At 44.8% G+C, this 14682-nt stretch overlaps 1 protein-coding gene across 1 annotated transcript in view; it reads right to left on the reverse strand.

Moving 5' to 3' along the window:
* LOC135375784 (zinc finger protein 239-like) overlaps nucleotides 1–7118 on the reverse strand; it is a 9840-nt gene extending 2722 nt beyond the window's left edge. Inside the window, exons 1-2 of the mRNA XM_064608422.1 lie at nucleotides 6944–7118; nucleotides 6137–6289 (exon numbers count right to left, since the gene is read on the reverse strand). Coding sequence (XP_064464492.1) covers nucleotides 6137–6289; nucleotides 6944–7028 — 238 coding nt within the window. The 5' untranslated portion in view covers nucleotides 7029–7118. The remainder of the gene's footprint in view (nucleotides 1–6136; nucleotides 6290–6943) is intronic.
* Between the last annotated feature and the right edge of the window lie 7564 nt (nucleotides 7119–14682).

Here is a 14682-nt window from a genome sequence, read left to right on the forward strand (position 1 = left end):
TTTTGTTCACGAAATTGGTATTTTTTTCTTCTTCGCAGTACGTGGCATTCCATAGAGGCTGGCGCAAAAATTCCTGCTCTACGTAAAAAGATGGCGGAGATATTACATTCTGCAGAAAGGTGACAGAGAGAATACACAAATGTAGGAAGCTCAAAGTATTCGGTAAATTCATCAACACCCGAAATATCAAAATGCTTCCCGAATACCCCGAGAATGAATGGGGACCGACGAGGAGAAGACGGCTGGTCATTTTTTGTTGTCAGAACACCAGTGATGGCTGTTTGCTGAACCAGCCACACTGTGATTGTCCTCTTTGCCCAAAGAGCTCAGACGCTCCAAATCACCACTTTCGTCTCTCCTTCCCGGGCATATATCGCTGGTGTGAACGCCAGAGTCCTCACAAATTTCGTGGTAACTTTGTTTTTGTGTCATATGCGATGCACGAGAGGTTTAAAAACTGTTTAAAATCCTGCGCTGTCAGCTCACGTTTATAGCTTCAAACGGCGACACGAAGCTCACTCCGAGACATACAGTGCTGCCCCCTACACCCTTGCAGAACCAGAACGTCGTGTGGACGAGTCACAATTTTCCAAAGCAATCAAAAGAAAGCTGTTTTTCTGAAGACAAGCGACGCTCGCCCAAAGCGGTTAGGGGGGTCCAACTTCGAGAACGAGTCAGGAACATTCGATCATCACCAGTCAGGGACTCAGGTAGAGTCCTCTCCTCCACCTCCTTTACAAACACGAATAATCTCGGGTTCCTTCGAGAACGCTAACCGGCCAAAAATGTTCCGAAAACCAACCAAAAAAAAGTTGGTCCAAAATGTGCTCTGTCCCTAAGCTCTTACCACACCACCCGAGTTGTTCTCATTCGTTGTGCCCTTCAAGAAGATAGATGGACCCTTGTACTTTGACACTTCCAACACCAGGCAAAGATTCATGCCATGCATGGAAAATGCAGCAATGCCACCAACACGTCACAAGGACGCGCAGAACGAGCAACACTTTTTCGCGTTTGAGCCTTAACTGGGTCTTATATTGAAAGATGAAAGTCACTGAAAAGGTTAGCCAGCTGTAGGAGTCGAACCCACATCTTCTGGATTACCGGTTCAGGGCTCTACCAATTGAGCTAAGCTAACACGCCTTCTCAGCGACTTCCAGGGTGCGTCATCTGAAGGGACAAACCAGTCACTCTCTCTCACTCAACCTCCTTTCACTCTTACATTTCTCAGAACATCAGTTCTCTCATGTTCAACGTTTGCCGCTTGCGTCTATCCCTGTCGCATGAATGTGTGTATGAGTGTGCAAAAATGTACGAGTGAAAGGAGGTTGAGTGAGAGAGAGTGACTGGTTTGTCCCTTCAGATGACGCACCCTGGAAGTCGCTGAGAAGGCGTGTTAGCTTAGCTCAATTGGTAGAGCCCTGGACCGGTAATCCAGAAGATGTGGGTTCGAGTCCTACAGCTGGCTAACCTTTTCAGTGACTTTCATCTTTCATCGTTAATTTCTTAGGCACTTGAGGCATTATATGTGATTGATGTTGTTCCAGCCTCAGAACATCAGTTCTCTCATGGGGCTTATGTCCCACATACACAGCACTAAATTTTATGTTTATTGGTGAGATACTCTACAAACCCTAAAAGGGTCAAAGTAGGAGGGGCACAGAAATTACAAAATAATTTACAACAAGGCACATATATCGCATCACGTAACCGCGTTTAGGCCTTTCACTAATGGCTTAATGGCCCTTAAGCCACTTATATATCTCAGGTTCATCGACGACATTTTTGTCCTCTGGTCTGGTGATGAGGTATCTCTGCAGTCATTTTTTGATCACTTCAATTCTCTGCATAGCAAAATTAAATTTACCTGTAACTATTCAAGGTCATCCATCAACTTCCTTGATGTGACAGTGTCATGTAAATCTGGTAGGCTGACCACTGAACTATACAAGAAACCAACGGACAAGCGCCAGTATCTCCACTATGAAAGCTATCATCCCAATCACCAGAAAAGGAGTATTCCATATGGTCAGTTCTTGCGCCTGAAACGAATCTGCTCAGATCAGACTGATTTTGTAAAACATGCTCAGCAAATGGTATCTGATTTCGAAAAAAGAAATTACCCATTTGAACTCATCCATGACTCGTTTGCCAAATCATCTAGCCTATCCAGGGAGTCCTTATTCACCCCGAAACGCAAAGAGGACTTAAGTAATGTAGTTTTATCCACCACATATCATAAATCACTTGTCAATACCAATTCCATTCTTAGACGCCACCTCAATATATTACATGCATGAGCAATTAAAGGAAATTTTTTCCACTCCCTCATTAGTAGCATTCCGTAGATCGAAAAATTTGCGCGACATCCTCACGTCATCATGCATGATGAAGCGCTCGCCGGGTTGTTATCCCTGTGGTAGTACACGGTGCCAGACCTGTAAATTTATCGCGCCGTCCACCATTGCCCGTAGCACTTTGGGTGACTTCTGTTTGAAAATTCGTCATTCACTCCACTGTAATTCACCCAATATTTGTTACTTGATATTCTGCTGGAAGTGCAATTCACAATACATCGGTGAAACCTCCAACACAATGAGAAAAATATTTTATGGCCACAAATTTGATATCCTAAATGCCCGCCAAACTCCTGTCGCCATTCACTTCAATCAACCTAATCCCGATTTTGAAACTGATTTGAAAATTATATTGCTAGAATCTGGGTTCCGCACCGACATTAAACGTAAGAATAGAGAGTCCTACTTAATTTCGCAATTCAAGTGTCTCGCACCAAATGGTCTGAATCTTAGTCCTGGCTCGTTATATCCGCTTATGTAAATTTAATAGTTATATATCTATATTTATTTGTGCACAATTCTTGAATCCCCACTTTCAGTCATCATCTGGTACTCCGTTAGATAATCCGTAACCTTCCCTTTTGTCCATTCTGGGCCACTCGTTTCCCATACTCCTGACCCCCCTTCCGCGAAACTGGGTTGGCGAGCCTTTTTGTTCACAACAACACCTTTTACTGTTCTTAAACGGTTAGAGGTCACCTATCCGTCTGCCCAGCTATTCATTGTACACAGACATGTGGCACCATATCTCCTTTCCTCTTCCCTTTCTTTGTACAGCAGTGTATATGTCTATACTATATATACTTATGTGTGTCACCACTTCACTTTGTACCTGAGGAAGCGTGGACCTCCACGTGAAAGCTTGTACAAATTAAACTTAAACAAAAATCTTCAGTGTCGGCTTCTGTATTTTGTTTATGTGATCTACAGGACTTGACTCCCCTCTTCGTATACGCATCTGTTAATAGCGTGAGACAGCGATCTGAGACCTCAGCGGTGTGAGACAGAGAATTCCATTCTTCGATGGTTGGTGGAAATGAACGAGTATTTAAAGCAGTCAGTCCTCCGCTGGAATGCTTTGAGTGCGATGAGCTGACAGCTTAGCCGCGTTGATCTGGGTACGTGCGGAGCAACGTCGTCCCGATGATGGATTCGAAATTGACCATTGAGCAACTGAAAAAGGAACTGGAGCCTTTGGGACTTTCTGTGCTCTTTCAGCGGTATTAAAGGGATATTTCGGAACGATCGGTGCAAAAATTGCTGCACAATACCTGCCATCAACTTTGTTTGTTTCTCGTGTGACGAATTATGCCTCGAATAACCGAGCTATCAAAACAAAACAGGAACGTGGAGAGGAGTCTAAAAAACTTTCCCTTCCGAAGGCCAACACTTTACGTCACCCTGCATGTAGCCTCTGCGTTACATTTCACGAAAGAAAGAAAACAATGGACAAAGATTTGGGGATTAGATCGCTCAGACACAGGTGGAAAGAAACAACTGTCATCTGCTTCCCCAAGAGTGAAAAAAACAGAGCAGGAGTGGTACGACGAATGCACGGTGACGTCGGCCGAGAGAGAAAGGAAGAAGTACTACTACTAGTTAAACTACTATTTCGAGTAGTTAACTACAGTAGTTAGGTACCTGCAGGCGCCTACTACTTCTTCCGATTTTGCCGCAAGCCTTACGGCACGATTGTGCTTCCAACTTCTACCTTGAAGTACTTGTTTGACGAGAACGGAGGTGCGGAGCAATTGTGTTGTGCAAGTGTACTAAATCTCCGCTCTTATCGCTGCTCGTGACTCATATTTAGGTGTCCAAGAACACTACAGAATGGGAATATTTAATAGTTTGAAACGCACCGGCTTTCAACAAACGGTACAAAATACAGTTAACGTTTCGGGTCCCATTCGAGTCCCATCATCAGAATGACGCTGTCCTGGTCGTCACCGGGTGTTTACGTAAAAGAGGAGCGTAGCATTCTGGGAGGGGGCCTGGTTGTTTGTTGAAAGCCGGTGCGTTTCAAACTACACGTATTAAAGATGTCAACTCCCGGCAAGTGGACTATATTCAGAATGGGATTAGTGATGGACAACGTTAAGTAGTTATAGATGTAGCCAAAATACATTGCGGTAGTTGAACTACTAGTTAAACTACTCCATCGCGAGGTAGTTGTAGTTAAACTACTTTAGAAGCCGTTAGTGGCCATCACTACTGACTTTACGTCTCTGCCCAACGCGCTCGGTGCACTCTGCCCCTTATGCTCTGGTACTTCTACTAAACGGTCTTTGAGAGACTTGATGAGCAATGAGCCCAACGAGCAATATATGCCATGTGGGAAAGGGCGAGTTGAAACATTTTTTGTGGTAACCATCCTACTTCGGAACGTACGCAATTCCAATGTCCCAGCCCTCGTAAACATTGCACTGAACCCACTCCTGCTTCGCTTCCTACTTCTCATGTCGCACCAAGCAGTAATACGCCTGTTTGGCTCGGCCAGAAGGTGTTCCTGTTTACCGCTGTTTACCACTTGTGGTGATGGTGCAAAGTTTTCATAACTAGCGCGTTCTAATCACGCGCGTGGTGTGTGCTAGCTGTGCCATTGCGATCAAGCTCTGTTGCGTTAAAGCCAATTTATTTTTCCCTTATCGTACCTTCGAGCAATGGAAACCGACTCTGTTTGGATAGGCTCTTGGATTGGATAGGCATCTGGATTGGATTCTTGGATAGGCTCTTGACACGAGTAAGACGTCTCGCAGGAGCGGTAGATTTGTTAGCGATGAGTAGAGCCTGAAGTTTTCGGGAAATATTTTTTAAATAAATTCGGGTTGTGAAAATCAGGCAAACGAACGTGTGCACTAAATTCATGCGAATTCGGGTGAAAAAAACTTCCATTTCGCTAAAATCGGGGGGAAATCGGGCTTGGTTGTTCAAACTAACTGTAGCGGTTTGGTAAAGGACTAACGGAAACCTCCATTTTAACATATTATTTCCATTGCACGTACAGTTCCACATAAATGACAATGTATACCTGCACTCAGTTTAATGAACTCCTTTCGTTTGACACGTTCTATTTCGTAGGCAGCTGACACCTCTTTACGGCATCCCATGTGCCATTCCCATGCGCGGGTAAGAGGGAGCAATCCTGCTTCCCAGGGGACGGAGGGAGAAGTCAGTTTGCCGTAACATTAACATTGTTATCGGTTATTGGTGTTGCCACATGAAATGATGTAATTGGCTGGAACGGGCATGCATAACCACTGCTGTGAGAGCTACTATGCAGTTGCTCCTTAATTACATTCGTTCTCGATTTTGTTTTGCTGTGGTGTTTTGTGATTATACTGCGGTCCAAAAAAATCCAGCTTTTTTGAGACGGTGAGGAATTTGCGATAATCGCTGCCGCGTCCGAAAAGAAAAATGAGATTTCCATCCGTAACTTACAAACATCCAGTGCTCGCCACATCGGAATGTACAGTTCACAGAAAACTTAACTTTTTTTTCTTTTTCCGTGCTCGTCAATGGCATGTATGGCAATGACGTTTGTACTCGATCAAGATTTCCCGACATTCGAGAGTGAGCATGATGTGAAATATAACCAAGAATCTCCACATCTATTTTGCCCACTTTGAGAACCTTCCATAGAACAGAAGCATGCTCTGGAGAGCTGATACGTGTCTGTCTGTCAGAAAACTAAAGTGCACTGCTGTTGCATCCCACGTTTTGTCCGTATCATGCTATTGAGTTTGGTGTTCACTAAATGTCCCCGACCATTTTGTATTTACCTTCTGATGTTGAGTCACAGCTGTATCCCATCTGGTCCTGTTCTGTCAAGAGTGCAACATTGTAAGGCTCTGTCTTGACTTCTACGATACAATGTCCATTTGAAGATTCCTCTTGAGGTTCTTCTTTAACGTGACACATCCCAGCTGTCACTCCTGAATGTAAAACAAAAAAGGGGAGAAGTAAGCCATATTTGCGAGGCTTCGAGTCACATGACAACCACCTCCGTACAGTGTGGGGGATTTGAGGAGACAAAACGGATTTAAATCAAATCCGAATCCGATTTAAATTTATTTGAGTAAATCAAATCACTTCAAATCCATACTTATTTTCAGCACACTAAGTGAAATCCCTTTTTAAATGCGGATTTTTCAAACGCATCACAAAATTCGGAAGAGGAACTAACACAGCTGAACACCTCTGGAATGGCTTCAGAATCGACCGTAGTTTTCGAAGCTCGAATTTTTACACAACATACTTAATTACTAACAGGAATTCCTACCAATTGCATAACTAGGAAAGAGAGGCAAAACACATGGAAGACATCTATTACAGAGGAGCCGCATGAGCACAAAAAATGCAACTTGGTCATTATCTACTTATATTGAGATGCAACGGTGACGTGAAATTTGATAAAGAATCTCCACGTCTATTTTCCATAACTTTCAGAATCTTCCATTGAACAGAACGTGAGCATGAAATCTGATACCTGCCTGTCAGAAAACTAAAGTGCATTTCTGTTGATCCCTCTTTTTGTCACGCTATTGAGTTTGGTGTTGACTAAATGTCCTCGACCATTTTGTATTTACCTTCTGATGTAGAATCACAGTTGTGTCCCATTTTGTCCAGTCCAGTCAAGATCGCAACGTTATAAGGCTCCGTTTTGACTTCCATGATTGCATGTTCCTTTGAAGACTCCTCTCGAGGTTCATCTTTAACGTCACACGTCCCAGCCGTCACTCCTGAAGTAAAACAAAAAGGAGAGAAGTAAGCCACAGTGTAAAGCTTCGGGTCACATGATGGCCACATCCATACTTTTTCTAAACCTACTTTAACTATATATTGCACCTAGAGGTGTGCGCTATCGCCAGTAACGAAAAGTCGGGGCTACACCACAGCCAATGGGGCACGAATGGAAGCGTGGGAAAGGGTTGTTGGGGGAAAGGATTTGGGTTTCGGAAGGGTGAAGGGGCATACGCCCCGTACAGCGCCTATAGGGGGCGCCACAAGCGAATCCCCTAGTGGGAGGAGTGGGTACTTTTCCCGGGGCTCGTAACACACTCTGCGGTGTTGCCTATAGACCAGAATTTTAGCTACGAACCAGAGCGAACCAGACACTCCCCGTACTCTCGACACAGCGCGCCACCTGCGAGCGCGTTCGGCGCGTGGACTGCGTGTGAAGCTGTCGGAATGCTAGTTCACTGCAGGCGCGGTATTAGTTTGTGGCATTTTCGTACGGCCTGGATTATTCTGAATCAACAACATATATTTTTCTGGATGACACTGTTCTGTTCTGTGGTTGATTTTACGAAGAACAAATGCGAGCAAAATGCACGGGATTTGTAATACGAATGAAGGCGAAAGGGCTATTGCATTGCATGTACACCAGCTGCACAGAGTCCCCACAGCGCTTGAGAGGCGTCTGGAATTCGAACCGCTGTCATGTTGATGCACACTGTTTTACGTAGTCACCCAAAAAGAAATTGTGGTGTATAATAACGCGTTCATTTTGCCGCATCCGGAAAAACGTTATTTTAAGTCCGAAGATTGTTTCATTACGCATTTCAATGCAAAATATGTACACAGCAGCCAATGCCTTAACTAATTAAGCTTACCGTAATAGTTGTTGTTTAAGGTTCAAGGAAATTTTAACTGAGGATACACAGCTAACTTCCCGGCGTTCATCGCAAACTACGAAATTCCTAGTGGTGCACAGCATAAACAAGTTTGAGTAAGCAACCCGGAAAATGAAATTATGAAAATCTTGTTCATGCAACGTAACAGAGCTAGCATGCGTTTTAAATTCCATATTGCGGATAAGTGATAAGAAACTTTTTTGCTTTACCGCTGAGCGTTTTTGTCAGTGTAACCTTTTATGCCAGTCGGTCTGCGGGCTGTTTTCGAGCGAAGAGCGTCATAAAAAATCGAAGTATGGGGCATTATGAGCTAACAACCTGTTGTACCATGAACTATTAACGACAGTCAGCAATAATGATGCAGTTGATATTACTGTTTGAGTGTGGGGTCCTTGCTTCACACGTGTACTTGTTTAATTCCGTAAAGTCCATTGAATACTACCCGCAATGTTATAGTCTTTCACGCCACACTGCAAACACTTTGCGTTGAGACTACACCACATGTACATAGAAGAAACATACATATAGAGAACATAACTATCTTCGATGTATGGTTCGACAAGCTAGGAAATGCATGTAGCGCCTGCGCTATCGCTGAAGTTTACTAGATGCCACACCCTTTGCCGACTTCGGTTTTTGCTCTGTTTTATTTCTAAGTCTTATGAAACGCAACTCATATGCATAAAAATATACACTTATGCTTCTGTCAGGGCAACGGTGCGCACGAACAACGATCCATATCCCGAACCCACAGCTTCGCGAATGGACTGAACCGAAGCGCCCGCAGTCCGTGCAGGAAATACTCGCATGATGGCGCGACGGTCGCTCTAAATGGCCGCGCCGTGAGGACGGCGAAAATTCTGGTCTATATGCGGCCTGCTGCATCACGTCCACTGCAAGCACAACAATCTTCAGAACACAAAAGCAGTAAGCTATGGGTGTTACATGGAGCAGTGTGCCATCGTCCAGTTTGAGAACGACTACGACTGTAGAGCGCAGAGACGTGGCACGTGTGTAATATTAGAGCATCAGTCATGGCTGTTCTGCATGCCCGATGGAGGGTCCATGCTCTCGCGCAAAAATGAACATAGTGGAGGGCAATAGAAGGACATTTTATAGATAGAACATACGAAGTACTTCTCGGATCATTTGACTTAGCACTTTCAGCAAAATTGTGATTACATATAACGGTGTTATTTGTTGGGCATCCACGGAGATCTATCTATTTACTAAAAGAAACGGTGAATGAAGTTTGCGTAGCTTCCCGACAGTGGTTAAAGGAGCATGGAAATCATCGGAATAAAATATGACGGGAGAAGCAGAAATTGTGATTCTGAGCCCTGTGATGCATATTCGCACAAAGAGTTTGAGCGTAGCGCGCAATCCTGGAGCGCGAGGGAGCTTTGAATCTCGCGGCAGAAATGCCGCCTCAACTCGGCTGCCAGCCGCTGACGTCATATGGCCGCGCCGTCTTTTTCTTTCTTTTTTGCGGTTTCTCCGGTGTCGCGGTGCCGCCAAGCCGACCGAGCAGGAAGCGTTGTTGTTCATCGGACGTCGTGGAAAGGACAGGTGATGAACTGAACACTCTTCAGGCGACACGTCTGCTCTTCTTAACGAAACCTTTTATGGAGTTGGAGCCTAAGCTCCGCCAGCTTCGATTTCGCCACACGAATGTACTGGAGGCTGGTAAGTGATGCTGCTAAGTGTGAACGAACATTCAGATCGAAATATTGTGCCTCTTCTTGGTTACAAATGCATAGTCATGAAGACGCGGCGCAGTGACCAGTGTTTTCACTTGAAGAGGTCGTCGACCATCATGACTTCTCCGTGTTGTGGTCAACACTATGGGCTCTGAACCGCATGGACACTGGCATCTCTGAGGCGAAAGAGCGGACCAATGAATGCATAGCTCCGCGCTTACCATATCTTACTGATACCAGGAGCGCGACGTCTCCACAAGCACAACAACATGAATACCAAAATAAAGTCAGTAGAGTTCATCCGCTAGCGATCTGTGGGAAACCCCAAAACACGTGGCCAAATAAGCATTTTCTTTTTTGAGTGGTCATACGCAGCATACAACAATGACACGTGGAATAAATCTCCAACTGACAGGAATGTATTTAGTCGTATCATATACAGGGTGTCCCAGAAAACGTGTAATTGAATTATAATAAAAAAACTACACCACCTAGAGTCATGCGGTCAATGGCATTTGTTCTTACTGGGTTTTTGCCAGCTCCTCATGTGAATGTCGTGTAACGTAAGTTTAATTATGTAAATTTTTCCGAGCTTAAGTCGGAAATTTGCCTAGTAAAGGTCACTTTTTTACCCCACCAATGTGAAGAGCGTGTCTAATTTACTCAAATCAATGATAATTGACAGGGATATTCAGGAGCTATCCCATAGGAAAAAATAGCCAAACATAATGCTCTACGGAGGTCGCACAGAATAGGGCACGATGAATTTTTCCGCGCAATCTTTGTCAGTCCGACGAAAGGAGGTTGAAACCGAGCCCTCCCCGACATCGCAAAAAGAGATAAAACAGGCATGGCTTATCACGTCCGACTTTCGCTGGGATAATGCTTTCCCTCTCCCAATTTTAGGAACTGTTACTTGTTCTACTATCACTCTGTGGGCTGGCTTCGGAACCTCCTTTCGTCGCACTGAGAGCGACTGCGCTCAAAAAGTCATCGCGCGCTATGGTCCGGTGCTCCGAAAAGCATGATATTCAGCTATTTTTTCCGATGAGATAGCTCGTGAATATCACTGTGAATTATCATGAATTTGAGTGAATTCGGCACGCTCTTCACATTGGTGGGGTAAAAAAGTGACCTTTACTTGGCAAATTTCCGAGTTCAGTTTGCAAACATTTACGTAATTAAACTTGGAGTACATGACATTCACACTAGGAGGTGGCAAAAACCTAATAAGAACAAATGCTGTTGACCGCATGATTCTAGGTGACGTAGTTGTTTTTATTATAATTCAATGACACGTTTTCTGGGACACCCTGTATGCTGCACACACAGGCACGATACTGTTCACTAATTAACGACACTTCAGCACGATCAGAACAGAAACCACTACCGCGTACAATCCACCTCAACCCGTGCAGTCACTGCAACACAGAGGCCTAGCCACACCTTTTACACTGCCCGCAGTCTTGTTTTATGCAAAACGTACGAGACAAATCATGTAAGAACGCAAGTGAATGTCAAATAAATAGCAACAGCGTCTCAGCCGGTAAGTCGCCACGATTCCAGAGCTAGCAGACGATTCTGGCGGGGAGCGGGCGCTTCCGGCAGCCAATGAAGTGGTTGGCCGCCTGACGTCACCACACGCCAGACTCGGCTTGGGGGAGACTGTCGCCGCGGAGCGCATTCTTGCAAACTAATTTTCTCCGGAAATTCAGGCTTTTCGAAGGAAATATTTTGCGTGACAGTTTATGAAGGTAGTATATGTTCATATCAAGCGGTGCAAAAATATACGTTCCAAATGATTTCCATACTCCTTTAACATCACTGCAAGTGAACACGTTCCACTGCAACGTTTTACTGTACGTTTAACTGTGCTTCAGTCTTCTCTCCTTTTCACGAGGCTGCCAAGGAAACAAAGAAAATTTCGTTCCAGGCGGTCCGCTTCATAGGTGGACGCACATTTCACCACGCAACAATTGTTCTTCATATTGTTCTGCACCATACAATGTGCAGCAAACCGGTGATTTCGCTGCTGGGAGGGTCCCGAGCTTTCAGTGGGTGGGGTGGGGGTATGCTTGGTGAAGGTTCTACTTAAGAAATCTTTCTTAGTCACGGAAAGAATCGTGGCACAATGGTGACATCTCTGCTACAGCTTTCCCATTTTATTTGTACGTGTTATAACTAGGGCCTGACTTTTTCGGGTTTTATTTTTGGCCAAATTCGGGGGGTAAATATCGAGTGATATTTTTCATTAGAAAATTCGGGTGTATTCGGGTTAAATCCCATTACGGCATATTCTGTTGTCAGGAATTTGGGTGATTTTTTTTTGTTTAATAAAAATTTGTCTTAACATGGAACTTTATTTTAATGCACGCTTATGAGTGTGCCACACGACCCGGATGTTTTCGGGTAGATTCGGGTTAAACCCGAATTTTACAGATTTCGTTCCGGGGGTACATATCGGGCGGATACGGGTTTAACCCTAAAAAGTCAGGCCCTAGATAACGTTACAACACAGTACATTAGAATACAGATTCGTTCTGAACGGCATTTCAACATTAAGATGCATAATCGCACAACCAATAAAGAAAAAAGACTGGCACCAGTTGCCACCTGCGTTGATCCTGTCATATGAATGTGCGTGTGAGTGAGCAAAAATGTAAGATCGAAAGGAGGATGAGTGAGAGAGAGTGGCTGGTTTGTCCCTTCAGATGACACACCCTAGAAGACGCTGAGAAGGCGTGTTAGCTTAGCTCAATTGGTAGATCCAGATCAGGTCAATCCAGAAGATGTGGGTTCGAATCCTACAGCTAGCTAACCTTTTCAGTGACTTTCATCTTTCTTCACTAGCACCTTGTCTCACGAAGCTCAGTGAATACCTAGCAACCAACGGTGAAAACCTTAGACGAGAAAAGCAGAATACCTCGCTCAGTTGAGGTGGACACAAATGGTTCTCGATGGTCCACATTGAGTTTGTGTGCCCGCACGCACTTTTGCTCGTATATGGGCGCAATATATGCATTGAACAGTCGCTTTCAAATGATTTTGGAAAAAATGCATGGTACGATCATCTGCATGACTGTGGTCCTGCAGCCCAAATTTCCCAAGGTCCTCCTTCCAAGGTCCTCCTCCAAGCAGCTTTAACCAAAGTGGTAACACTGATTCGTGCCTTCTGCAAGGCCGCTGACCCGTCGATCCATGGAAAACACGCAACAAGGGCACAATCCGATCTTGCTAGAACCATGGGTGGATCTAGGATTTTTCCGAGGGGGGGGAGTCCGCTATGGACAAGTGCCAGGTGCATGCTGGGATTGACCCATTGAACCCTATGTTTAAGTCTGGAATTGAGGGGGTCTGAACCCCTGGACCCCCTCCCCCCCTAGATCCACGCCTGGCTAGAACACTAGAACTTCTTTGTTGTACACCATGCCAACCCCTGAGTATGAACCACAGGGTTTATGGCCTTCCCTACGGTATCCTTTGTCGCACAAATCAGTCGTCTCGTATTGCTCGCGGCTTATCTGCGAGTGCGGCTTATCTGCTGGTAAAATTTTCATAATGTTCCTAAACACGGGCCCTGCGGCTTATCTGAAGTGTGGCTTATAGGCGTGAAATTACGGTACATCTATAGGATATCACCGTGTCATGTTCCCCAAGAGCATTCTATAAGCAGGGTCTTACTTTTTCGAGTTAAGCCCGATTATCCCCAATTATCCCCTTGCGAGAATCAGTTTATGACTGGTTCCTGTTGAACCAGATTTCTCCCTGCCCCGAATTCCAATCACGTGGCAGATTGACAAAAACAATGCTCGTTGCAAAGTGGCCTGGCGTCCTTGTCCGAAGGGCAGGACGATAATTGTTGTCAGTAGAAAATTTATGAGAACTGTAGTGGGCTACAGTTGAGCGAATCGATATTGAAAAATGCAGCGTCATGCCGTGTGCATTCAGAACACTACGATCGGACCCCTTCCAAACGCGCACAGTCACGATAGGGATGAGTGCTCGTCTCCTGCTGTCTCATTGGATGTCGCCCTTTGCATCCTTTCTGGGATCCCACTCGTTGTTGACAGACGGCTCTGTTTTCAATGTGGTTCTCTTCTATGTGGTAGCGTTGTGCGAATTAATTTGGTTCGAATTGTTAGGCTAGGTTCCTATTGCAAAGACTGCTAATCCCCGTGGTTTTGTAACTACCGTAATTTCACGCGTATAAGCCGCACCAGAGATAAGCCACAGGACGCGTCTATAGGAACGTTTTGAAAATTTTCTGGCAGACAAGCCACGGGCTGTTACGACATGGTAATACTCTATAGATGTACCGTAATTTCACGCCTATAGGCCACACTTCAGATAAGCCGCAGGGCCCGTGTTTAGGAACAGTATGAAAATTTTACCAGCAGATAAGCCGCGGGCAATACAAGACGACTGAATTGTGCGACGAAGAAGACCATAGAGAAGGCCATAAACCCTGTGGTCCATAGTCCGGGATCGGCATAGTGTGCAACAAAGGAGGTCAGCTCTAGAGTTCTACCAAGAACAGATTGTGCCCTTGTTGTGTGTTTTTCGTGGCTTGATGGGTCAGTGGTCTTCCAGAAGGCGTGAATCACTGTCACCACTTTCATCAAAGCTGCTTTGGGGAATGCACCAGGAAGATCAATATATTCTAATGTGGACCCATCCCTGTTACGCACTGTTTGTGCATTGGCAGGGCAGTGCTGTTCCAGAGACACTGTTGGCCCTTTCGTTAAAATTGGTGTATGGGGAAGGTATCAGAAAAAAAAAGTCATCAGATAAGCCGCACTGGTGGATAAGCCGCAGAGGGCTCGTGGGAAAAAAATCATGAAATTACGGTATAGTTCAAAACCACGGACAGCTCAAGATAAGAGGAATTTGAACTACCAGCCCCATGAGAATAAGAAAAAGATGCAAAATGGAGGGTTCTCAAGGACTGTGGAAAATTCAAGGGTTTTCCAAACCTTGAAAATTCAATTTTTA

The sequence above is a fragment of the Ornithodoros turicata genome, unplaced genomic scaffold (assembly GCF_037126465.1).
Source record: "Ornithodoros turicata isolate Travis unplaced genomic scaffold, ASM3712646v1 ctg00000945.1, whole genome shotgun sequence".
Classification (NCBI taxonomy): domain Eukaryota; kingdom Metazoa; phylum Arthropoda; class Arachnida; order Ixodida; family Argasidae; genus Ornithodoros; species Ornithodoros turicata.